The 24,470-nt window shown below is 43.4% G+C and overlaps 2 protein-coding genes and 2 long non-coding RNA genes across 6 annotated transcripts; 1 reads left to right on the top strand and 3 right to left on the bottom strand.

Annotated features, from left to right (window-relative positions):
* Positions 1 to 555: 555 nt before the first annotated feature.
* On the bottom strand, positions 556 to 4,163 carry LOC144702588 (uncharacterized). 2 transcript variants are annotated; one of them, XR_013581263.1, is made up of 5 exons: positions 3,115 to 4,163; positions 3,003 to 3,032; positions 2,689 to 2,870; positions 1,103 to 1,228; positions 556 to 683 (listed from the first exon to the last, which is right to left on the bottom strand). It is a non-coding gene; the product is annotated as an uncharacterized LOC144702588 (long non-coding RNA). The 2 variants fall into 2 exon arrangements; XR_013581262.1 differs by having other exon boundaries at positions 3,003 to 4,163.
* A 163-nt stretch (positions 4,164 to 4,326) lies between these two features.
* On the bottom strand, positions 4,327 to 6,555 carry LOC144701754 (uncharacterized). Its single transcript, XR_013581101.1, has 3 exons — positions 6,504 to 6,555; positions 5,070 to 5,167; positions 4,327 to 4,489 (listed from the first exon to the last, which is right to left on the bottom strand). It is a non-coding gene; the product is annotated as an uncharacterized LOC144701754 (long non-coding RNA).
* Positions 6,556 to 6,874: 319 nt separating this feature from the next.
* DPE1 (disproportionating enzyme) lies at positions 6,875 to 13,027 on the top strand. The gene is made up of 16 exons (XM_078573501.1): positions 6,875 to 7,314; positions 7,471 to 7,533; positions 7,883 to 7,971; positions 8,083 to 8,143; positions 8,736 to 8,814; positions 9,086 to 9,222; positions 9,383 to 9,541; positions 9,624 to 9,700; positions 10,277 to 10,416; positions 10,488 to 10,519; positions 10,786 to 10,860; positions 11,483 to 11,555; positions 11,621 to 11,709; positions 11,799 to 11,846; positions 11,945 to 12,097; positions 12,746 to 13,027. The coding sequence occupies exons 1-16, from the start codon at positions 6,919 to 6,921 to the stop codon at positions 12,851 to 12,853; spliced, it is 1,779 nt and encodes a 592-aa protein (XP_078429627.1). The 5' UTR covers positions 6,875 to 6,918; the 3' UTR covers positions 12,854 to 13,027.
* On the bottom strand, positions 12,864 to 23,277 carry LOC144701753 (uncharacterized). 2 transcript variants are annotated; one of them, XM_078573502.1, is made up of 10 exons: positions 23,069 to 23,277; positions 22,540 to 22,635; positions 22,349 to 22,423; positions 21,981 to 22,049; positions 20,961 to 21,037; positions 20,701 to 20,789; positions 20,132 to 20,261; positions 19,981 to 20,071; positions 19,834 to 19,899; positions 12,864 to 13,084 (listed from the first exon to the last, which is right to left on the bottom strand). In XM_078573502.1, exons 1-10 carry the CDS (start codon positions 23,234 to 23,236, stop codon positions 12,962 to 12,964), a joined length of 984 nt encoding a protein of 327 aa, XP_078429628.1. In that variant the 5' UTR covers positions 23,237 to 23,277; the 3' UTR covers positions 12,864 to 12,961. The 2 variants fall into 2 exon arrangements, with proteins under 2 accessions (XP_078429628.1, XP_078429630.1); XM_078573504.1 differs by lacking the exon at positions 12,864 to 13,084 and adding an exon at positions 13,113 to 13,290.
* Between the last annotated feature and the right edge of the window lie 1,193 nt (positions 23,278 to 24,470).

Raw genomic sequence — 24,470 nt, 5'->3', positions numbered from 1 at the left:
GCTTATTAGTTGAATTAAACACATTATGATATATAGATTGAGTATCTCATATCTTAATTTAGAAAGAAACTAATATATATTTTCAGAGGTTGCAAGACTGTTATTCATTAGCTGTAAAAGTCATAAAAATTCTTGAATTCCATAAAATTCATACATTAGCTAAACAAATTAACATATAAATATATAATGCCGACCATACTTTAAGCTCTTTAAACGAATGGAAATGTGGTTATTAGTTGAGGTAGACACAATATGATATATAGATTGAGTATCTCATATCTTAATTTAAACCGGAAACTAAGATATATTTTTAGAGGTTGCAAGACTGTTATTCACTAGCTTTAATATTAATAAAAAATTGAATTTTAATAAAATTCATACATTAACAGAAAATAAATAAATAAAACCTAAATTCACTTGGAATTATGATTTACATATAAATATTTGACGTAGCACAAACTTTTAGCTATGTGAAGTTTGTGTTATATTATGCACACTATGTATGTTTCTAAAATTTGGAAAATTTCTATACTTTAGTACATGTAATGGTTAGAAGTTTAACACAATAATTTTGCAACAAAAGAAGCTTTTTGTGTAATCTTTCACCCTCAAAATATGCCCTTCATCGTACAATTTCTTTTCCCCGTGCCTCCATCAATGGTTTGTACTTACTTGGTCATCACCTACGTAGTGAAAGAGAACAAATAAAACACGGAGATGAGAAGAGGAAACAGATGAGCAGAGAAGAGGAAAAAGAGGAGAGGAGAAGAAGAAAATGAAAGAAGAGAAGAGAATAAGAAAGAGGAGGAAGAGAATAGAAGAGGAAAAAGAAAGAGAAGAAAAAAAAGAAAGAGAAGATGAGACGAGGAAAAAGATGAGGAAATAAGAGGGAAAAGAAAGAGAAGATGAGAAGAGGAAAAAGATGAGAAGAGGAAAAAGATGAGAAGAGAAAAGGAACAAAGAGGAGAGGAGAAGAAGAAAAGAAAGAAGAGAAGAGAAGAAGAAAGAGGATGAGCGAAGAAGAAAAAGACGAAGTACGGCATCAAGCGGTTATGTAAAATCAATTAACAGATATCATGCATCGAGGCATCGGAGAAATTACTTTCTTGCTATTGGACAAAGAAGTGTGCCACTCTTATCGACCTTTCCCAAGCAGATTGATGCAAGAGGAACAAAAAAGCACCCTGTGATACATTGACAGCCTTCCAATCTCCGTGGCTTCAAAATGCTGCAAAGAAATACAAAAAAGAAAAGCAATCAGAACTGCACAAGAACTCCATAATGAAATGGAATTCAACATGGCAAGGTAGATCAAGCTGCGAATTGACATGAACCAACTGAGACAGGAACCTATCCTCCGCCATGCCACAAGAGACATTCCACTTAAAAAGAGAATTAGAGGAAGAGTAAGAATAGGAAGACGAAGTAGAATTGGAAAAAGAAGAAGAGGAGAGAATTCGAGTAAGAAGAAGGGGAAGAGGGGGAAGAAGTGGAAGAGGGGGAAGAAGAGGAAGATGGGGAAGAAGGGGAAGAATAATAATAATAACAATAATAATAATAATAATAAGAGAGAATGAGAGGAAGAAGAAGAAGAAGAGAGAATTAGAGGAAGAAGAACAAGAATAGGAAGAGAAAGAAGAATTGGTATAAGAAGAAAAAGAGAGAATTAAAGGAATAAGAAGAATAATAAGAAGAAGAAGAGAGAATTAGAGGAAGAAGAAGAAGAATAGGAAGAGGAAGACGAATTGGAAAGAGAAGAAGAAGAGAGAATTCGAGGAAGAAGAAGGGGAAGAGGGGGAAGAAGTGGAAGAGGCGGAAGAAGTGGAAGAGAGGAAAAAGAGGAAGATGGGGAAGAAGGGGAAGAATAAGAAGAATAAGAAGAGAGAATTAGAGGAAGAAGAAGAAGAATAAGAAGAAGAAAGAGAGAGAATTAGAGGAAGAAGAAGAAGAATAGGAAGAGGAAGGAGAATTGGAAGAAGAAGAAGAAGAAGAAGAAGAGAATTAGAGGAAGAAGAAGAAGAATAGGAAGAGGAAGATGAATTGGAAAGAGAAGAAGAAGAAGAGAGAATTCGAGGAAGAAGAAGGGGAAGAGGGGGAAGAGGGGGAAGAGGGGGAAGAAGGGGAAGAGGGGTAAGAAGGAGAAGAGGGGGAAGAAGGGGAAGAAGAATAAGAAAAAGAGAGAGAATTAGAGGAAGAAGAAGAAGAATAAGAAGAAGAATAAGAAGAAGAAAGAGAGAGAATTAGAGGAAGAAGAAGAAGAATAGGAAGAGGAAGAAGAATTGGAAAAAGAAGAAGAGAGAATTCGGGGAAGAAGAAGGGGAAGAGGGGGAAGAGGAGGAAGAGGGGAAAGAGGGGGAAGAAGGAAAAAAAAAGAATAATAATAAGAAGAAGATAGAATAAGAGGAGGAGGAGGAGGAGGAGGAGGAGGAGGAGGAGGAGGAGGAGGGGGGGGAGGAGGAGGAGGAGGAGGAGGAGGAGGAGGAGGAGGAGGAGGAGGAGGAGGAGAAGAAGAAGAAGAAGAAGATGATGAAGAATAGGAAGAGGAAGAAGAATTGGAAAAAAGAATAAGAGAGAATTAGAAGAAGAAGGGGAAGAGGGGGAAGAGGGGGAAGTGATGTTGGATGTCGTCAAATGGCGTCGTCTAACGGGTAATTCACTAGGTTAATGTAACTAAGTGATGTGAGTGACCTAGGTGGAGTGTACGTGTAGGGCCAACAAGTGGGGTTTCACCGAGTTCCGAGCTCTAGGGTAGGCGTCCGATGACGATGACAGTGACCTTCTGACCCTCGTCTGAGCGATGATGATGACTACAGCGCCGAACGGAATAATTCCACAGGGGCTCGCACGTAACGAACGGGCTCGACCAGTACCTGGGAATTTGGTCAAATTTGTAGTGTTTCTCGATAAATTTCTCTTACCTAAACTAACCCGAGTGTGGTGGAGTGCAGCCAAAAATGTACTGTAGAAAGTAATTTAACGAACGAGCAAGGGGAACGATGTACCTCGTTGATGACGGCATTCGCCGTCAGTGTCTTCAATGTTGCAAGTGTCAGTACGGGCAGATGTAGTGAGAGAGAGAGAGTGCCGGAGGAGGGCGACAATAGCTTGATGTACCTCGTATGCGGTGGCGCGACGTAGGATCAGGCGTCGAAGGTTGGAGGCAAGGAGGAGTGCAGCAGATGGGCAGCTCAAACGAATGAAGTGTGGTGTGTCCGGCACGACAACATGGTTCGTGTAGTGGAGGGCACAACAGAGACAATAAACAGGGACAGTGTCAGCTGTGGGCACAGAGAGGAGTGCAGACGGTGGACGGTGGGTCCAAGCGCGGCCGTAACAGCTTGGCAGTAGTGGGGTGCTACCTAGATGGCATTATGGGGCCAAAGGGTGCACGTGCAGGACAAGAGCCGGGTAGCGCAGCACGGAAGCAATTAACACATCAGTTGCAGATTGTCGCACATGACGTCAGTGCGGTTGATTGGGGGGCGGGTAGCTTTTCTTGGGCATGATTCCGAGACATTTAGCGTATGCGATCGCTAGGTGAGTAACCAGTAACCAAGGTGACTCACCTCGCAGTCAATGACACGAGCCGTAGACAGTCGAGCAAACACTGCACCTATCGAACTATCACACGACCAGGAAGGCTGGCTGCGTGGTCGTCAACGTTCAGAGGGCGTTGACAAATCAGCAAACGGACACTTGAAGGTGCGCGAGCCTTTGGGTGACAGTAACTCCACCACGCTTAATGCCTGGCACACCGCAAGCTACGATCGTTCTAGCGCAGAATCTTGCCTGAGTTGAGTCAGCGACATCCGGCGGTCCAGGATCCGCAAGGCGGATCCAAAGAGATCCATGAACGGTGAACCACAATCGACGAGAAGGGGATCACCCGATCGTTTGATGGGTTGACCGTGTGGGCAACGTTTGGATACCTGAGGGTTTGCGCCGACCGTCTCTTCTTAAAGGGACAGCTTGGTCTGGTGCATATACTCCACAAGTTGACCGTACACGTGCAGTAGCGTGCCGGCGGTCGAGTCTTGGTTGTAGCGAGTGATATTTCCTTATTGCCTTCCTTCCCTTCTCGCTCTCCTCCCTCTTCTCCCTATTCTTCCTCTTCTTCTCTAGGGTGAGATCTGCAAACGATGGTAACTGCAACAACTTCCAGATCTACCATTGAATGTGGTCCCATCATGGCCTAAAATAGGGCCATGATGGGCCCTTACATAGAGTTCAGAAAGGAGAGTCCAATAAGGATCTCTCCCTTCATTAAAACATAAATAAGAAAAATGGACAAGACGACGTGACTTAAAATGATACGGACGACTGAAAACAGAAATCAAGACGGCTGAAAACAGATAACGAAAACACGACGATACGAGCACGAACGTGCTCTACCTGGGGTATTTAAACCCGGGCGTCTTCACGGACGCTTTGGCATGCCAGTCGGGCTGGACATGGACCGGCTGCGATGCTGATGACGGCAATGACGATTCTGTTGATGATTCATTGGCTCCATCGGGAGGCGCTCCATCAGGAAGAAGATAAAGAGGGGGAAGAAGGGGAAGAAGAAGGAGAAGAAGGAGGAGGAGGAGGAGGAGAAGAAGAAGAAGAAGAAGAAGAAGAAGAAGAGGAAGAAGAGAGAATTAGAGGAAGAAGAAGAATAATAGGAAGAGGAAGAAGAATTGGAAAAAGAAGAAGAAAGAGAGAGTTCGAGGAAGAAGAACAGGAAAAAAGGGAAGAGGGGGAAGAAGGGGAAGAGAAGGAAGAAGAAGAGAGGAGAAGAAGAAGAAGAGAATTAGCGGAAGAAGAAGAAGAAGGGAGAATTCCAGGAAAAAGAAGGGGAAGAGGATGAAGAGGGGGAAGAAGGGGAAGAATTCAAAGAATAAGAAGAAGAGAATTAGTGGAAGAAGAAGAAGAAGAGAGAATTCCAGGAAGAAGAAGGGAAAGAAAGGGAAGAATGGGAAGAGGGGGAAGAACGAAAAGAAGAAGACGAAGAGGATGAAGGAGGAGGAAGAGGAGGAGAAGAAGAAGAAGATAACGAAGAAGAAGAAGAGAATAAGAAGAGAACTGACCACTAGTCGCGCTGTCCGCCGATGCCGCCGTTGCCACCGTGCCGCCGCCCCCTGACTGTCGTTCACCAATGCAGCACCGTCCGCCGTCCACCAAGGCGCTAAAATATTCAAAACGCCCAAACAAAATTAGGTAATTAGGCTCTAGATTTTGGATATCGAAATTTGATATCCAACATTGATATCCAATATCGTCATCCTCCCCCTGAGACGGAGGCGAATGACGACATCGAGACGGATATCAACACTGTAGCAACCGATATCCGATATCGATATTCGATATCCGGATATCAGAAAAACGGATACCAGAAATTTTCTTTCCGGTATCCGGTACAGCATCCGTCCCGATACCATAATCCGATATCGATATCGGGACGGGCGATCCCTAGTTGCCACCACCACCAAGGGAGTACGTAGCATTGTCGTTCTTGTGGAGCGGCAACAAGACATTTTGTACGTGTGGGACGCCACCGGGAGTGCGCCTAGATGGTGCCTCGCGGCAAGGGCACGAGCCTGTGGGTGGCTCGTGCTCTTGCGTGACACCCACATAGCCAATGTAGATGTTGGGCGCATGTAGGGTTGGTAAAAAAATGTTTCGTTCGTTCGCAAACATGCAAACGAACGAACATGAAGATGAACAGTCCAAATGGGACACGAACATGTTCGCGAATGGTTCGCGAACAGACGAACCGTGGCAAACAGGTGGCATTCCCTAAGTAATGTTGTTTTCAATATAAATTATTATTATTTTCACATAGAGAGAGGGAGAGAGAGAGAGAGAGAGAGAGAGAGAGAGAGAGAGAGAAAACGGGGATCTCTCTTTCTCACGCCCTCCTCTCCCGTCTCCCGTGGCCCAGCCTTTCCCTCCCTCCCTCCCTCCCTCTTTCACTCAGTCTCCCCACTCCCTCTCCCATGCCCCCCCTCTCTCCCCGAACCTCTCTCCCTCTCCCTACCCCCCTCTCCCGTGCCCTAACGTGTACGGCCGTGCCCCCATCTCTCTCTCTCTCCCCCCCCCCCTCTCTCCCCCCCCCCCTCTCTCGTCCCCCCCTCCCGTCTCTCTCTCTCTCTCTCTCTCTCTCTCTTTCTCTTTCTCTCTCTCTCTCTCTCTCTCTCTCGCTCCCCATCCGCTCTCCTGTGCTCCCCTCCCCCTTGCCCCCTCTCTCATTTCTCTCTATCTCTCTCTCGCTCCCCACCCCCTCTCCTGTGCTCCCCTCCCCCTTGCTCCCTCTCCCTCTCCCTCTATCTCCACTGTTTAAAAAAGCGTAGCATTCATGTTCGTTTGCGAACGAACACGAACTGAAATTTTCATCTGTTCGTTCGTTGTCGAACAGTGTTCTGTGTTTCATAGATGAGCGAACACTGTTCGACGACGAACGAACAGATGAAAATTTCAAGTGTAATACTGCATAGATGACCGAAACAATCCTGTAAACTTACTCCTTTCTGACCAATCCCACCTTCCACATCCTTTGCAGGGTTTCATCTCTCTCTCTCTCTCACTCTCATGTTTCTCTTTTCTCTCTCATTACGCATACTTATCAGGAGTTGGGCTTCTATTCTCCTGGGGGGCAGGCCCAATAACACTTTGACGGTTAGAAATATCTCCACAGCCCGTGACACGTGTCAACAGATGGGCCCTTCAAGTCTGGAGAAGGGAAGCCCGGGCCGTCCATTTATCGATAGAGATCTACTGGGCGGGGCCCACCAGAGCCGGCCACGTGGACTGAGTGACGGTTGGGGGAGAGGTAAGATGACCGGCGAGTGACCAGACTCCTCGATCTAACTATAAATATCTGTTTGTTCGTTTTGGCCCCGAGTTGGATCAATTTCTACCTGGAGAAGCTTTACGAGCATGGCCACGTCGCCGAGCCTCCGCATTCTTCCTGCCGGAGCTCTATCCTGCTCGACCACGCCTAATTCGAGATCGAAGATCGGATTCTTCAAATTGGAAGGTGATTTTCGTTCTCAATCTCTGATTTGGCGCGGAAATGTAGCTGGAGGAGGTCGATTCAAGAGATTTTCTGCTTCTGCGGCTGCCGCTACGAATTTTCGCGAAGTGGAAGTAGGAGAGAGCTTTTCGGAGGGCTATGATTCGTGGTACCCGAAGAAGGACCCCGCTGAGGCTCGCCGCGCTGGTGTTCTTCTTCATCCGACCTCTCTCCAGGGCCCGCACGGGATCGGGGACCTCGGGGACGAGGCCATTCGGTTTCTGGATTGGCTTCACAGCGCTGGTTTTACCGTTTGGCAGGTTATGTTTCTATCATTTTTATTTTTTCGTTGTTTCTTTTGTTTCGCGTTATGGGAATGCGGGGTGCTATGGGAACTTTATAAGCTGAATTTTCCTAGCCTGATCAGTCATTCTAGCTGTATTTGCTTAATTTTTTCTTTCGGATCTTAATTCCAGGTTTTGCCGCTTGTTCCTCCTGGAAGAAAATCGAATGAAGATGGTTCTCCCTACGCTGGACAGGTATTCAGGGCTTTCACGTGCCCTTAATGAGAATGTAGAAGTCTTCGGACGTTGATTTCTCTTTATTCATCGTCCATGTCAAATTTTGGAAGTGTATTCGTGAATTCTGAACGCAATTCATGTGGCGAATTCTCGATTTCTCTTCGTAATATTATCACTTCAGTCATGGAATGATATTCATCGTCTTCTTTATGCAGTATTACACCTGAAATATCTTTTCGGGCATCAGAGATTTGTATTGTTGTCTCCATTTTATGTTCATTTGCTAATTTGCCAATGAAAATTCCCAATGAACCGACTACTCAGGCTGAAAAAACTAAAGGGCGAATATATGGCTGATTGTTTACAGGATGCAAACTGTGGAAACACTCTTCTGATATCCCTCGAAGAGCTGGTTAAGGACGGGCTATTATCAAAGGATGAGCTTCCAGAACCGATGTAAGATGTAGATATACTTGGTTTCAAACCCAAGTAACATCGAATGATCTTTCGATTCCTCATGCTAGATTACTTTATGCTCAGCTGATCTCTTTGTTTGCGATCTTTTAGGGATCCAGAGTATGTAAGCTTCGCCAAGGTCGCGGAAGTTAAAGACCCCTTGATAGCCAAGGTGTGCAAAAAAAAGTTATTGAATGCAAAATGCTGATTGTAGGCCCCTTTATTTTGGGCCATATCTTTTTTTCCTTTTCTTGATGGTTCCCAAAAATAAATTTTGATATCTTTATCTCTGTTCCTGCCAATATATGTTGACTTCAGCTCTTGATGCCCTCGTGACACATGTTCTTTACTGGCACATCTTTCAATATACGTTGGTTCATGATATTCATTAATTATCCCTTTTGATATTCATTGTATCACATTTTTTTGAAAGAATCATCGTATCACATGTTTTTTGAAAGAATCATTGTATCACTTTTTTTTTGAAAGAATCATTGTATCACTTTTTTTTTGAAAGAATCATTGTATCACTTTTTTTTTTGAAAGCATCATTGTATCGCATTTTTTTTGAAAGAATCATTGTATCACATTTTTAAGATCAACAGACATTCTCATTATCACAACTGCAGGAAGACCCTTAGAAGCACTTGGACATTAGTTTTCACTTCTAAATTCATCAAATGCTGTGTACTTCTGACAAAAAAACTTATAGTTAATAGTACTTGATTTTGCGGCCATCTTTTCTTTATCTAATGCATTGCTAGGCCGCAGAGAGGCTTCTTTCAAGCGAAGGGAAACTAAAAGCACAGTTTGAAGAGTTCCGCAGGGATCGAGAGATCTCAGGTAGAAAACCCGATTCACATGACCCGGTTCATCTGCCTTCGCTCTCTCATCATTTCCATAAATCAACTTAAGAATCATACCCATCACTTGGCACCTATAATACAGCCAATAATTAGAGAAAGGGCTCAATCATCAGTTCTGAAATTGATTATGTTATTTTCATTACTTGATCACTTCTTCAACTTATTGGAACAATGCTAATCAAGCGCTATTTGGCTTTCCCATTATTGACCCTTTTCAATCCTCATCCATTTGATATTCTTCTATCAAGGCTGGCTCGAGGATGCTGCTCTTTTTGCAGCTATTGACAATAGCCTCAACGAATTTTCCTGGACTGACTGGCCGGAGCCTCTGAAAAATCGCCATCTTGCTGCTCTTGAGGGAGTTTATCAAACCCACAAAGATTTTGTACGCGCCTGAGGCTCTTTTTCTCACTCCTCTCTCTAAAGAATTATCTTCCTCATTTCATCCGATCAAGTTACTTTTGGATAGTATGCCAACCAGGATCTTATCATTCAAAGAGTCCTTGTTCTCCCAGCTTACCCATCTTCAATATATCATGGTGCAGATTGACATCTTTGTAGCCCAGCAGTTTCTATTCCAGAAACAGTGGCAGAGAATCCGAGATCACGCCAAGGAGAAGGGAATCAAGATCATGGGTGATATGCCCATTTATGTGGGCCACCACAGCGCTGATGTCTGGGCCAATAAAAAGTCATTTTTGCTGGTCAGTTCTTCCTCAGAACCAATATCCCTCTTCGTTGTCCCTTTGCAGGCAAGATAACTATTTTTTTTCTTCGAATATTCAGAATAGAGGCGGTTTTCCCATCCTTGTCAGCGGTGTTCCCCCGGATGCTTTCAGCGAGACCGGCCAACTATGGGGCAGGTTTTAATTTTAAATCTTGCGGGCCCTATTTTCTGATTTATTTTCAGTGACCATAGCATTGCTTATTGAAGAAAATAGCAATAGTCCTGACGGGTATGCTGGTAAATCAACAGACCAGAATGGCATGAATATAGGGCAATATCAAGATGATTATTTTTTAGGTTCAGAAAGTTGTCTGAATGCTATGATTTACTTTCTGTAAATAACCAGGAACAAAGGTGATCACTCAGGTAAAGCTGCATACCAGGGGCCAAAATTTTAAGACTAGAGACCAGAAATATTTAGTCTATCATTATGATTTATCATACTAAGGTGATTACAGAGTAAATCTGCATGCTGTGGTGCCACGATTTTAAAGATCACGATTAAAAATTGTTTTTGGTACCTGAAATATGTGATCTAATGTTATTATACATTTTTCAATGACCATGAACTGTTTTTTTTTTCTGTAAAATCACTCTGAATGTCAGTCATACCATTAAATCTGGTCGACGCTCTTTTTTGATTGACCTTTTTTCTATCGCAAAATTTATGCCAAAATTTATCCTCTTTTTTGGGTGTGGGGGGGTGTTTCAGCCCTCTATACGACTGGAAGGCGATGGAGAGGGATGGATTTTCTTGGTGGGTGAAGAGAATAAAGCGTGCCTTAAATCTGTACGATGAGTTCCGGATTGATCATTTTCGTGGTTTTGCGGGCTTCTGGGCCATTCCCTCCGGTAGCCAATCTCTCTCAAAACTCCCGTGTGTTGACTCTGTTAGTCTCCCGTTGACTTTACTCTCTCTGCAGAGGCAAAAGTGGCGATAGATGGGGCATGGAGGGTGAGTGGGTCCCACACTTTTGTTAATTACCCTTTTTTGTCTTTTATTATCAATTATCAATTTTTTTTTAATAACAAAAAAGGCGGTCACCCTAAAAGGGTCGGTAACCACCCTCCAATTACATGCCTTAAGCCGTAAGGCTCTATTACAAAGGGGTTCATCCTCTCCCCTCTCCTTTCCTGACTCAGGGGAACCAAGCTGCCAATTTTTTTGTTATTCAAAATTTTTTTTATCAATTATTAATTATCCTTTCTTTTGATTTGTAGGCAGGACCCGGAGTGGCGTTGTTCGATGCCATTTATGCCCAAGTTGGCCAGCTTAGCTTAATTGCGGAAGACCTCGTAAGCCCCCCTCAGATATTTTCTTTATTATTACTGAAAATACCCTCCGGGAAAAAAAATACCCGAGAAGAACATATTAGTTGTTGATAATCTCGACATCTTCTTTCTAGAAATTCAATCTAGCACTTGGGTATACTGGAAATATCCTCTGAGAAAGATACCCAAGCATAACGTATTAGTAGTTGATAATCTCGAGATCTTCATTGTAGCAATTATATCTAACATTTGGGTTCATGAAAAATGGGGGATACTGAAGATATCCTCTGAGAAAAATGCCCAATTAAACGTATTAGTTGATAATCTCGACATCTTCTTTTTATAAAATTAATCTAACATTTGGGTTCATGGAGAATGGGGGTTACCAAAAATATCCTCTAAGAAAATTACCCAAGAATGACGTGATATCTAATTTTATCTAATTTTAGTTGATAATCTCGATAATCTCAATATCTTCTTTTAAGAAATTATATCTAATTTTCGGATTCATGAAAAATGGGGGATACCGAAAATGTCCTCTGAGAAAAATACCCAAGAATAACTTATTAGCTATTGATAATCTCAATGTCTTATTTCTAGAAATTTAATCTAATTTTCGGGTTCATGAAACATTTTGGGGATTCAGGGCGTGATTACAGAGGACGTGGTGCAGCTGAGACGGGCCATTGGAGCCCCGGGAATGGCGGTCCTCCAATTCGGTAAAATTCAAATTTAACTAATTTTTTAAATTTAGTTTTCAAGAAACTGACAGTGGTGGGGCCAGCTTTCGGCGGTGGGCCAGGGAATCCACACTTACCTCACAACCACGAGCCCAATCAAGTGGTTTACACGGGCACCCACGACAACGACACGGTAAACACGGGTCTAATGGGCCGAGCTACCAGCCAAACGGGCCGGTTTTGGTAATGACTGATTCTCTGTCCTACGTGGCATTCTTTCAGGCACTGGGGTGGTGGGAGAGCCTGAGCAACCAGGGAGAGAAGGCCTTGGTGGGTTTCTCTTTCTAGAACTCTCCTCTCTTTCTCTCTATTTTCTCTCTCTTCCAAATTTGATAGTGGATTGAAATCATGGGGAGTGAAACTTGAAGGTGAGGAAGTACTTGAAAGCAGGAGACGATGACGATATTCCTTTTGCTCTGATTGAGGCTGCATTCGGGTCTGTGGCTCGCATCGCCATCGTTCCATTTCAAGACATTCTCCGCCTGGGAACCGCTGCCCGTATGAACATCCCGGCAACGCAGGTTTACACCTCTCTCTCCCTCTTTCTCTCATGCACCTTCATTTTCTCTTCTATCTAAATATTTAGTTCATATCCTTTATGCTCTTCTTTGTCAGTTCTCTCTTTCTCTTGTTGCCCTTCTCTCTGCCCCTATATATTATTATATTATTCAATATGCAAATATTTATTTTACACCCTCCACACTTCTTTCTCTGTTGGTGTCTCTCATTTCACTTTTTTTTTCATTTTCGATGCTCTCTTTTTTTTCGACATGCAAATATTATCATATTATTCACTTTGTTTTCCATTTTTTGTGTTTTGATTATCAATATGTATTTTTTAGTTTGTCCGTATTTATTTATTTTATATTGTCCACGGTTTTCTGTTTCTCATTGCCCTTCTATTTGCCCCTATATTTTTTCATAACTATATAGAAATATTATACATCACAATGATTTGTCTCTCAGTGTCTCTCATGGTACTTTCTCTATTTTGGATATGCTCTTTGTCTGATGTACATATTTATTTTTCTCATGGGCTTTCTCATGGGCTTTCTCACTCCTCTCTCCACCCCTGTCTCTTTCATGGCCTTTTTTCCTCTCCCCTCCTCCCTCTGCAATTCCCTCTGTCTTTCTCACTCACACTCTATCTCATGGACTGCCATCTTTAGCTGGGCAACTGGCGGTGGAGAATACCACCAGCAGCGAGATTCAAGTCTATGGAGGCGGAGGCACGCCAACTCCGGGAGCTGCTCTCGCTCTACAACCGCCTTTCTTAGCCGTGCTGCGTCTGCATCTTTTCCGTAAATTATTGAATAATTTAATGAATTCCCACAAGCAAAGGGGGGGGGGTATGCGAGGAGACCGTACAATTCGGCTTGTGTTATTCACTTTTCGGCCCCTTCAATGGCCTGAATACAGTCCACGACGGAGGCCTTCTGGGCCATAGCTGACATCAGAGCCTCGTGGGCTGCCCGGTTGTTCTTCAGCAGTGATGCCGCGAACAAGACCTGTGCTCATTGCCGACATCGCAGCCACCATGACAATGAGCATTTGCCGGCAATGGTGATGATGATGATGATGCTGATGCTGATGATGACGATGACCGTGATACGAATCTGAGATGTCGTCTCGTATCGGAAGGAGGGTAGAGGACGAGACAAGGTAGATGATCACAGCGACGACGACGATGAGGATTCTAATGGTGATGCTGATTCTGCACATGATGATGTTGTTTGGAAAATTTTGTCATCATCGGGGTCATCGACATCATTAGCATGATCATGATAATGTTGCTGCAGATGATGATGTTGTTTTGAAAACATTGTCATCATCGGGGTCATCGACATCATGATCATGACAATGTTGCTGCAGATGATGATGTTGTTTAAAAAACATTGTCATCATCGGGGTCATTGACATCATGACCATGATCATGATAATGTTGCTGCAGATGATGATGTTGTTTTAAAAACATTGTCATCATTGGGGTCATCTACATCATGATCATGATCATGATGATGTTGCCGCTGCTTCCGATGATGTTTTTTGGAAAATATCGTCATCTTCGCAGTCATCAACATCACGATCATGATGATGTTAATGCTACTGCTGCTGCTGCTGCTCATGATGATGATGACAATGACCAAAACGATGATGATGATCATGTTGATGATTCTGATGATGCTGCTTCAACTGCAAATGATGATGATTGGAAAATATAGTTATCATCGCGGTCATCGGCATCATCATCATGATCATGACTATGATGCTGCTGCTTTTCATGATGACGATGATGATGATGATGATGATGGTGACTGTATCAACCCATGAAAGCAATCAAGATCGCCAACATCATCATCAAAAGATGATGATATTGGTGATGAACAACTTGAAAGATATAGATTATCTACAGTGTAACCATTTGAGGAAGATACTGATGATTGTGAACAGTATCATCATATGATCATTAGATGATGAGTATGGAAAATATGGTCACCAACTTTGTGATCACTAGATGATAATAATGATGATTTTGGTGATGAACGACTTGTAAGATATAGATCATCAACAATGAAACCATTTGATGATGATAATGATGATGGTGAACGTCATCATGATAAGATCATATGATGATGATGCCAGCAGTGATGTCAATGGACAATGCTACAATGATGTTAGACAATATAAAACATGATGAGCATTGAAGACAAGAAGAAAGAACAATTCTTGATTCTCAAACAAAGAGATTACAAGGGGTTTTATAGGGAGCCCTAATGGGCTAATAATAGAAAGGGCCCTTAATGGGCTAATAATAGAAAGGAACTAATAATAGGAAGAAGAAAAGAAAAAGGAAAGGAGACAATAATGTCAACACTCCCCCTCAAGCTGGAGCGTGGATGTTTTTCACACCCAGCTTGGAACAGAGCTCCTCAAACCGAGGGGCATGAAGCCCTTTGGTGAAGATGTCTGCAAGCTGTTCAGCTGACGGAACATATGGCGTGCAGAAATTTCCCGACTCAAGCTTCTCTTTAATGAAATGTCAATCGATCTCAATGTGTTTTGTACGATCATGCTGGACGGGATCATGAGCAATGCTGATAGCCGATTTGTTGTCACAGAACAGCTGAACAAGGGAAGAAACCGGACACCTTAGTTCATGAAGCAGTTGGGTAATCCAAAGTGCTTCACAAAGACCATGCGCAAGGGCACGGAACTCCGCTTCAGCACTTGATCGAGAGACCACTTTCTGTTTCTTACTCCTCCAAGTAATAAGATTGCCTCCCAAGAAGGTGCAGTACCCAGAGGTCGACCGACGATCAACCACAGATCTTGCATAATCGGCATCAGTGTAGACTTCTAGACGCAGACCACTGTGACGACGAAACATTAATCCACGGCCAATGGTGCCCTTCAAGAAACGGAGGAGGCGATGGGCAGCATGAAGATGACTCATTCGAGGGTTCTGCATAAACTGACTTAGAACACCCACTGTATATGCAATGTCGGGACGGGTGTGGGTGAGATAGAGCAGTTTGCCTACAAGTCTTCGATATTGTCCGGGCTCAGCCAGATCTTCATTCTCATCCGCACCAAGTCGATGACTCACATCAATCGGTGTCGAAATAGGCTTGGAGTCTTCCTTTCCCAGCTCGCAAAGAAGATCCACTGTATATTTCCGCTGACAGATGAAAATCCCACTCGAAGAATAAGCCACCTCAATACCAAGAAAATGTCGTAATGGGCCAAGATGACGTATGGCAAGGTCCGACGACAGATACATAGCCAGCTGAGTAATGGACTCCGTATCATCACCCGTGATGATAATGTCATCCACGTACACGAGAAGAATAGCCACTCCCCCGGACGTGGAATGACGGTAGAAAAACGTGTGATCTCCATTACACTGACGGTATCCCCGGTTCTTCATGGCCATGGTGAAACGGCCAAACCAAGCACGAGGAGATTGCTTCAAACCGTACAACGCTTTCTTCAGGCGACAAACAACTGAGCTCGGAGTAGACGGCACTAAGGAGGCATATCCAGGAGGTAAGGCGATATAGATCTCCTCAGTCAAATCAACATGAAGAAAAATATTCTTGACATCATATTGCTGCAATATCCAGCCCCGATCGGCGGCAAGAGCCAAGAGAATCCGGACAGTGTTCATCTTGGCCACAGGGGCAAACGTTTCCTGATAATCAATGCCATACTGTTGGGTGAACCCTTGCGCCACAACACGTGCCTTGTGCCTTTCAATAGAGCCGTCGGAATTGTGCTTTACAGCATAAACTTAACGACTGCCAACCAAGTGCTTGCCCGGCGGTAGTGGAACCAGATCCCATGTGTCATTTAGGGCAAGTGCTTGTAGCTCCTCCTCCATTGCCCGACGCCAATGAGGAAGAGAGAGGGCTACGTCCACCGTCTTTGGAAGGGAGATAGTGTCAAGGGAGGTGAGAAGAGCGTGGTAGGATGGGGAAAGACGATGAGATGAGATGGATGCGGCTAATGGATACAATGGAGAAGGATGAGGGCAAGACACAAGTGCTAATGAAGGATTTTCAAGAGGAGTGGATGAGGAGGATGAGGGAACTTCAGGGGTAGGAGGAACACGAGGCTTGCGACGAGCAAGAGTGATACCATAGCATTTTTCTGGCGGGCAACGGCGTATAGGTAAAGGGGCACAACATAGTGGGATAGAGGGATCCGATGGGGACTCTACAGGAGGGTTCGATGAAGCAGAGGATGGATCTTTAGTAAGGACAGGTGGATTTGGGATTGGTGCAGGCAGAGGATCAGAGGACAAGGTGTTCATGGAATATCAGATGGAGGCTCTTCGAGAGGAACAGGCAAGGAAGGACTTGGGACTGGTGACGAAGGAGATGAGTTAGCAAGAATAAGAAATACAAGGGGATCTGATTGAGGTGGTAAAGAAGGAGAAGGTGGAGAAGAAGAGGGGTAATACGGAGTGAATTCGTCAAAGGTAGCATCCTTGGTGACAATAAATCGACGAGAGGGTGGATGATAACATCGATAACCCTTTTGAGTAGAAGCATAGCCGACGAAGACACATTGGATGGCCCGAGGATCAAGCTTGTCACGACCAAGATGGTGGTTAGGAGCAAAGCAAACGCACCCAAAGACACGAGGGTAAGATTGGTTCGAGAGAAATGTTGGGGAAGGAATGCTGAGACAATCAATGGGAGTAGAGTAGTTAAGCACGCGAGACGGAAGACGGTTGAGAAGATGAATGGCAGTTAGGACAGCTTCAGCCCAAAAATACTTTGGCACATGCATGTGAAATAAGAGGCTCGAGCCATTTCAAAAATGTGACGAATTTTCGCTCTGCAACTCCATTTTGCTGGGGTGTAAGGACATGTGGTTTCATGGATGATGCCTTTTTCTTGGAAGAAAGTACTTAACGTGGAATTGACATAGTCTCGGGCATTGTCGGAGCGAAGCGATTTAATAGAAGTGCAGAATTGAGTTTGAATGAGAGAGTAGAACTGAGGAATAACAAGGGAGATCTCTGATTTATTTTTCAAGAGATAGCCCCACGTGAAACGAGTAGCGTCATCAATGAATATACATAACCACCGAGCACCGGACGTGCTATGAACAGGGGAGGGCCCCCACACGTCGGTGTGAACGAGAGCAAAAGAAGTCACAAATGGGAAGAAGAAATAGGATTCGTAGTAATGCGATGATGTTTAGCAATTCGACAAGCATCACAAAAAGCGGTCCACAGAGTGGCCTTGGAAAAGTTTTGAAATAAACGATAAAGAGTAGCAAAGGAGGGATGGCCGAGGCGTCGATGGAGAAGCCGCAAACGCTCATGAGACGCCGAGAGGGGAACTGCAGCGGCAGCAACAGCGAGGGGAGACAAGGGAGATCGAACAAGCTAGAGACCCTCATGCTCCGCAGCAATGGAAATCGTCCTCCCCGACACCTTATCACGATAAAAACAGGTATTAGGAGTGAATGTAAGATCTTGGTTCAGATCACGAACAAGGCGGGATAAAGAAAGAAGATGATGAGCAAGCCGTGGAACATGAAGGACTTTAGTGAGGTTCATCGAAGGAGAGAGATACACACGACCAATCCCAGCCACAGTGAGAAGATCACCGGAAGCTGTTTTAACTTTGGAGGAGCCGGAAACGGGTTCATAGGTCACAAAAGCTCTAGGATTGGATGTCATGTGGGCAGTGGCACCAGAGTCAAGAAGCCAAGTGGATGATGATGACGAAGATGGTGAAGGAGGAGGAGAAGGAATGGTGGACATACCTGCGTTAGCTAGAGAGCATGAGCCCACGACTGGAGGGTCAAGCAATCGCCGAAGACGTTCCACTTCTTCAGGTGTAAAGCCGGGAAGAGAAGCACTCGCCGAAGACGCTCCACTTGGAAGAAGACCATAGGACAGAGGCACTTGACCAGGCATCGGTACTTGGTTGACAGAAGGTGCAACCGTAGCGAGATTGCTCTGTTGTGTTCGCCTGCTGAAGCTTAAAGCACGCCTCCTTGGAGTGACCCGCTGCAGTAATTGCAGAAAAGGGAAGGATCACCTTTGGAGGATTCCTCAGTCCGAGTAGATGGACCACGAGACGAAGCTCCTGCTCCAGTCGATGTGGTCGTCACCGAGGAGCGCGTGGAGGAAGACGAATGTGCTACAAGTGCATAAGCCGGGTCTGGGACTGCTGGCGAGATTCTTCAATTCTCGCGCTGCGCGCATCCTTGAAGGAAAGCTCTTTCTCCCGGTGTATAAGCTGAGCCCGCACCGCTTCATATTCGGGTTAAGTCCTATAAGGAACTGAAAAACCCGGTTGAAGAGTGTACTTGCGATCCACCGAGTGAGGGTCGGAGGCATGTAGTGATCAATCTCATTCCACAGAGAAATGAGTTCTGTGCTGTACTCCATGATGGTCCTGTCTCCTTGACGCAGATTGGCGGCCCGATGCACTAGCTCATACAGTGTGGCAATATTATTTTTCTTGGAGTGGCTGTCAAGGGCCGCTTCCCACACGGCCCGGGCAGACTCAAGAGACAGAAATTCACCCTTGATACTCGGTGAAATACTATCCAAAAGCCATCGATGGACCACCCCTTCAACGTCTAGCCAGTCATAGTACTTGGAGTCTGTCTTGGAAGGCCCTTCTTCAAGTAAATGACGCATCAGTCGTCCCTTGAGAGTAATCTGGACATATTGCTGCCACTGAAGAAGGTTAAAGCCGGTGAACATCCCATCTGGAGGCATCCAAGGCAGAGAAAACGGTCTAGGTGAAGCCGACCAATTCCCCGACTCAAGAGGTGCCTCAGAAGCATTTGACGTTTGACCCACACTGGGTGGCGTCGATGCTGGCGTCACACCGGAAACCGATACAGGCTCCGTCATCTTGATCACAGAATGAAGTGTCGCACGAGGAGCACACGGCTGCAGGAACGCCCGCTATTGGCGGCGCGCTGAAGAGTCGAGGAGGAGCGCGCCGTGACCGAGAGGAGAGCGCGCGTCGAGAGGAAGCGACGCTGCCGAGAGAAGCACAGCCGAGGAGGGAGCGCGGTGCGGGAAGCCGGAAATGTGGCCGGAAAGAAGCTGCGCCGCCAGGAGCAGGTAGCCAAGCGGAAGGAGAAGGAGCTCAAGATCGTGGCGAATGTAGAAACGCCAGAGATCGGAGCTACGGTCGAGCCCAGGAACCCGGATTAGGGTTAGAGTTAGGGCTCTGATACCATGAAGACAAGAAGAAAGAACAATTCTTGATTCTCAAACAAAGAGATTACAAGGGGTTTTATAGGGAGCCCTAATGGGCTAATAATAGAAAGGGCCCTTAATGGGCTAATAATAGAAAGGAGCTAATAATAGGAAGAAGAAAAGAAAAAGGAAAGGAGACAATAATGTCAACAGATGATGATATTGGTGATAAATGACTTGAAAGATATAGATTATCTACAGTGTAACCATTTGAGGAAGATACTGATGATTGTGAACAGTATCATCATATGATCATTAGATGATGAGTATGGAAAATATGGTCACCAACTTTGTGATCACTAGATGATAATAATGATGATTTTGGTGATGAACGACTTGTAAGATATAGATCATCAACAATGAAACCATTTGATGATGATAATGATGATGGTGAACATCATCATGATAAGATCATATGATGATGATGCCAGCAGTGATGTCAATGGACAATGCTACGATGATGTTAGACAATATAAAACATGATGAGCATGATATATCTCTGATGTCATAACTCACCGCCCATCTGGTCAGGTTCTGCTGTTGGTCCTTGTTCAACTTGGATTGGCTCCGGTTAATTAGCCTCTGAATGATGATGAGAGAGAGATAGAGGATGTGAGAAGTTTAATGGGTTTTAAGAAGAGAGAGGGATGAATAAATGGGCACCTGGAGACTAAACAGATCAGCAGATTGACCGACCACTTTATCGTATCTCAGCCCCTCGGCAGCCAAGCCGGCCATGGACACCACTGCCAGCCTGCCCAGCTCAAGCTGGTTAGAGAGAGAAACAGTGAAAGATCAACGGCTAAGATTTTACCTGTCAAGGTCTCTATCTTCGAGCTGGCCACTGTATATCTGCTTCTGAAGGCTGTCACTAAGCAAGTTGACATGTTCCTTGCCAATGTCCAAGGAGTAATCCACAATGGGGAGGCCCACCAGGTAAGCCACTGCGCATTCCCACCAGAAACTCACATTATAACAAATTACATATTTTGGCATACTTATGATCTAAATAATCAAAAATAATTTAAGAAACCAGTAAAATATCAAGAAAAATACATAAAATGGAGGAATTACATGGTAATACAAAGTTTGCAGTCTTAGCAGAAACCATCTAAGAATAAAATAAGGAGAAGTAATAAACAAATTACATATTTTGACATAATTATGATCTAAATGATAAAAAATAATTTAAGAAACCAGTAAAACATCAAGAAAAATAAATAAAATGGAAGAATTACATGGCGATACAAAGTTTGCAGTCTTAACAGAAACAATCTAAGTTCTTCAAAAAAAAAAAAAAAGAAACCATCTAAGAATAAAATAGGGAGAAGTAATAAACAAACAAATCAAGTGAGCAGATCTGATTCTTTGATTTTTTTTAACCTATAAAATGGGCTGCCTCGTGACTCGCGATCCTCTCCTGGTAGTCTGGAAAGAAAGTTGAGAAAGCTCCAATTCCTGCCTGAAGAAGGCTTAAGAGAAGTTTTTAACGGACCGTCAGCCTGAGAGAGGATGTGGACATGAATTTTTTTACAAGAATATAGATTTAAGGGTCGGTGAAAAAACTGGGGAATACTGAGATGGATAAAAGCTGATATAAAGACCAAGACAAGAAGATTGTGGTCATTTAGAAAGAATCTCACCCAGGGGAGATGCTCCCTACTGCTAAGACAACCAAAGAAATGCTCCCAATGAGGTAGGGCACAAAGAAGCCCCAATCCTGTGCACGATCAACGTAGTTAATCCCAAAAAGATTCAATACATGAAAATCAAACAATTTTAATAAAGAATGTCAGAAATGATGTTGATGAATTCAAGACATAAGTATGTCAGATAGATGTCTACCTTTTGTTCTTTCTTTCTTTCAAGAATTCTTCACTAGATAAGAGACCTACATCAAGGTCTCTATCACACAGCTACGGACTTGTGCTGTTTACTTGATATATCAGACCAAGATTAGGAGGATGAAGTTGACCAAGTCTACTCCATCATCTTAGAGGCAGACGATGATGATGGAAGGACATCAAAATTGTTCCGTTTACTTGATATATCAGAATAATTTTAGGTAGTCTTGCAGAGCCGTGCTTCTAAGATGATTTCCATCTATGGTTCTGTGTTATTGAGGATGATGACCAGTCGTTAGTGTCATCGTCATTTATCCACACCAGGATGAGGATGAAGATGACAAAGTCTTCACCATCATCTTAGAGGCAGACGATGATGATGGAAGGGCACATCCATTCCACCCTCTGCACCCTCCTTCCCCCATCTCTGTTAACTTGAAAGTCTCTGTGCCCATCTTCACACTGCAGCCGTACAAAGATTTATGCCGATCATCATTGTACTTGACAGTCGTCTACACCAGGATGACGATGAGTTTTTTTATGATGAGTTTTTCATCTTCAATTGGACCAAATTGGCTTCAAAGAGTAAGGGGAATTTACTATGAAACGTTTTCACATTAAACCGTTGCTAAAAGATTATCACAATTAATGTTGATGAACGAATGCCACAATTTATGCGAAAAGTGGTTTCAGAAGACTAGTACTTATCAAAGGAGAAGCAAACGAAGATGATGTGATCAGCCCTATGATGATATTCTGGTCAATAATGCACTATTTTTCAAAATATATGAACTAAATAATGAATGTTTCAAACAGTACCCCGGGTAGCTGTCCGGCAAGAACGCCCAAGAATCCAGTGGTTCCAACAACCGTAAAAAGAAAAGCTGCCTGCATAATCCAGAAGCATCATATCTTGCTTTAGTCTGTAATTCAAACTTCTTAGGTAATAGAATTTTCATCTAATAATCATGATTTCAGCGAAAGAAAAAAAGCTTCTCTGTTTCAGCCAGACTGTTTTCAGTGATGATCTAGCTATCATATTTTCAGTGAAGTAGAGTGATGAAAGTGACTAGCAGGGTAATCCTATCCATGGAAAAGATCTAGAAGGGAAATGGCAAAATACCCCTAATACGGTGCAATAATGAAGACTCATTTTAGGCTAAGGTGTATGACACTTTCAAACTTACATCATTTCTGACGCTTGGTATTGCAAGATTCTCCGCATTCTTAATCCCAAGAGTAGTCAGCTCGCGCATAAAAACCTGTTTGATATATATTTTTTTGAACAAGAAAAAAAAAAACCTGTTTGATATTTATCCGCTGAGATATTCACCACAAAGGGAATGTAGCTCAGCAGAGAAAGAAAAGAAGAACAAACCGTTCTACGCGAAACATACGGTTGAGAACTCCACTTCTTGGCCCAGCCACTTTCACTCAACAGATCAAGAGCTTTTTTGGTCGCATCACTATCTTTCTGAAACCATAACAGTTTATCAGAATCTGTGAACCCGATGAACAGCCTGAGAGAAGCTATTTCGATCTCTGCTCCCGAGGAATCACCACAACTCAATAATCTCAATTGCCCGGCAAATGCAAAGGGATGTATTGTTCAATAAGAAAAAAAACGGAAATCTACAACAAAGGGTAGTCAAAGAACACTAAGTCATGAAACGGGGAATACAACAAATCTTAGAAACCTGAGAAAAAAAACAAATCTTTAGGAGAGAATCGAGACAATTACAGTGTAAACGAAATCATCGACCTTTAGGGGCGGGTAAAATTGGGGACAGATCTTTTTGCACCGGTCAAAATCTTCCCGATAGAAGACGTAATCTCAAGCGATCAGGGAACGACACAATCGAAGAAATTTAGATTTTAGAGAAAGAGAACGGCCCGGGAGGGAGAACCTTGGAGATTGCAGTCTGCAGGGTCTCAAAATCGACTTGCGAGGCAGCGGGGAGAGCTTCAGCACAGAATTTCCCCCTTCGACTAGTGAGAAAACCGCTGCGACCGTGAAATCCACGAGAATTGAACTGGCAAAGATGAAGAACGGAGATCGTCGCAGCAGCCACCATGATTCGCTCCACCAACCGCCGCGGATGTGGTAACCGAAAACAAATGGTTCCCGCGCTGAACGTGATCGCATTTTATAGAGGACGGATGAGGACCTGGCAACCGTTCCGTTCCGTCCAATTCTGTGAAGGACGGCTGGCTGACTTGTCGTCCCGTCCCGTTCTGTTCTATCTTTTCCTGTCTGCTGCTCATATAGTGCAGGTAGACATGGTCTTTCTGTTCTTTTTGTGCGAATTTGAGCGAATTGTTCGTACTGTTCGGTTTTCCGAATAGAACAAAAATGAATTCAAACAGAACATCACACAGACCTGTGTGCGGTTCTTTTGTTCGCTTTGTGTGAATTTGGTTCTAGTTTTGTGCGATTGTGCGAATGTGTGAATGTGCGAAATTTGTTCATTTTTTAAAAGAAAAATAACAGAACAAAGAACAACGCCCTGTGCGGTTCTTTTGTGCGAATTTTTTGTTCGTTTCAAAAGAACAGAACAGAACAACCATGTCTAAGTGCAGGGACGCGGAAGGGACGATTTTTTCATTCCAAGATGAAAAAATCGTCCTATCCACGAGATCGGGATGAGGGATGATTTTTTCTCATGACGGGACGAACAATTCTAACATATACGGATACCGGACGGGATGATATTCATCCCGGCCCGTCCATCGTCCATGTCCCGGACGATTTGGAACTATAGCTGCTCATTCCCAAACATTAGAGTTATCTTTTTTTGGAAAGTAATACTTTACATTTACTTTAGCTGACTCTTGATTAGGCTAGAGAACATTATCAAGAGTCAGCTACGGATGAAACTGTGACTTATAGTTTGTCACGTTGATTACATGCAAATTATTGGGTTAATCCTGCACAATTTACATGTTTTCTGCATTAAATTAAGTATATATGTGTTAACAAGTTTAAGATGATTAAATCTATTTTTGTAGTGATATCCTAATTTTTTTGGATCTATTGGAATTTTTAAGTTTTTTATGACATCATATTGTTAAAGAAATTAAATTTCTGACTTGGAACGTATTTTTGAATGATTTTGACATTATATTTATGGATATATTGATTCTCAAAATAGTACATATGTACTATATTTTTATGACTAGAATTTTATCTTTCGTGGATTATTTAAGGGGTTAATGAGTTAAATTTATTGAATTTTTTTTTAAAGTAGAGGGTAGGTATGTGTAGATGGTTATTGGGCTTTACATTTAGGCGATCTGACTCTTGATTAG

This window comes from Wolffia australiana, chromosome 4 (assembly GCF_029677425.1).
Source record: "Wolffia australiana isolate 7733 chromosome 4, ASM2967742v1".
Taxonomy (NCBI): domain Eukaryota; kingdom Viridiplantae; phylum Streptophyta; class Magnoliopsida; order Alismatales; family Araceae; genus Wolffia; species Wolffia australiana.
The sequence above is the reverse complement of the archived record's forward strand: the minus strand, read 5'-3'. Positions and strand labels throughout refer to the sequence as shown.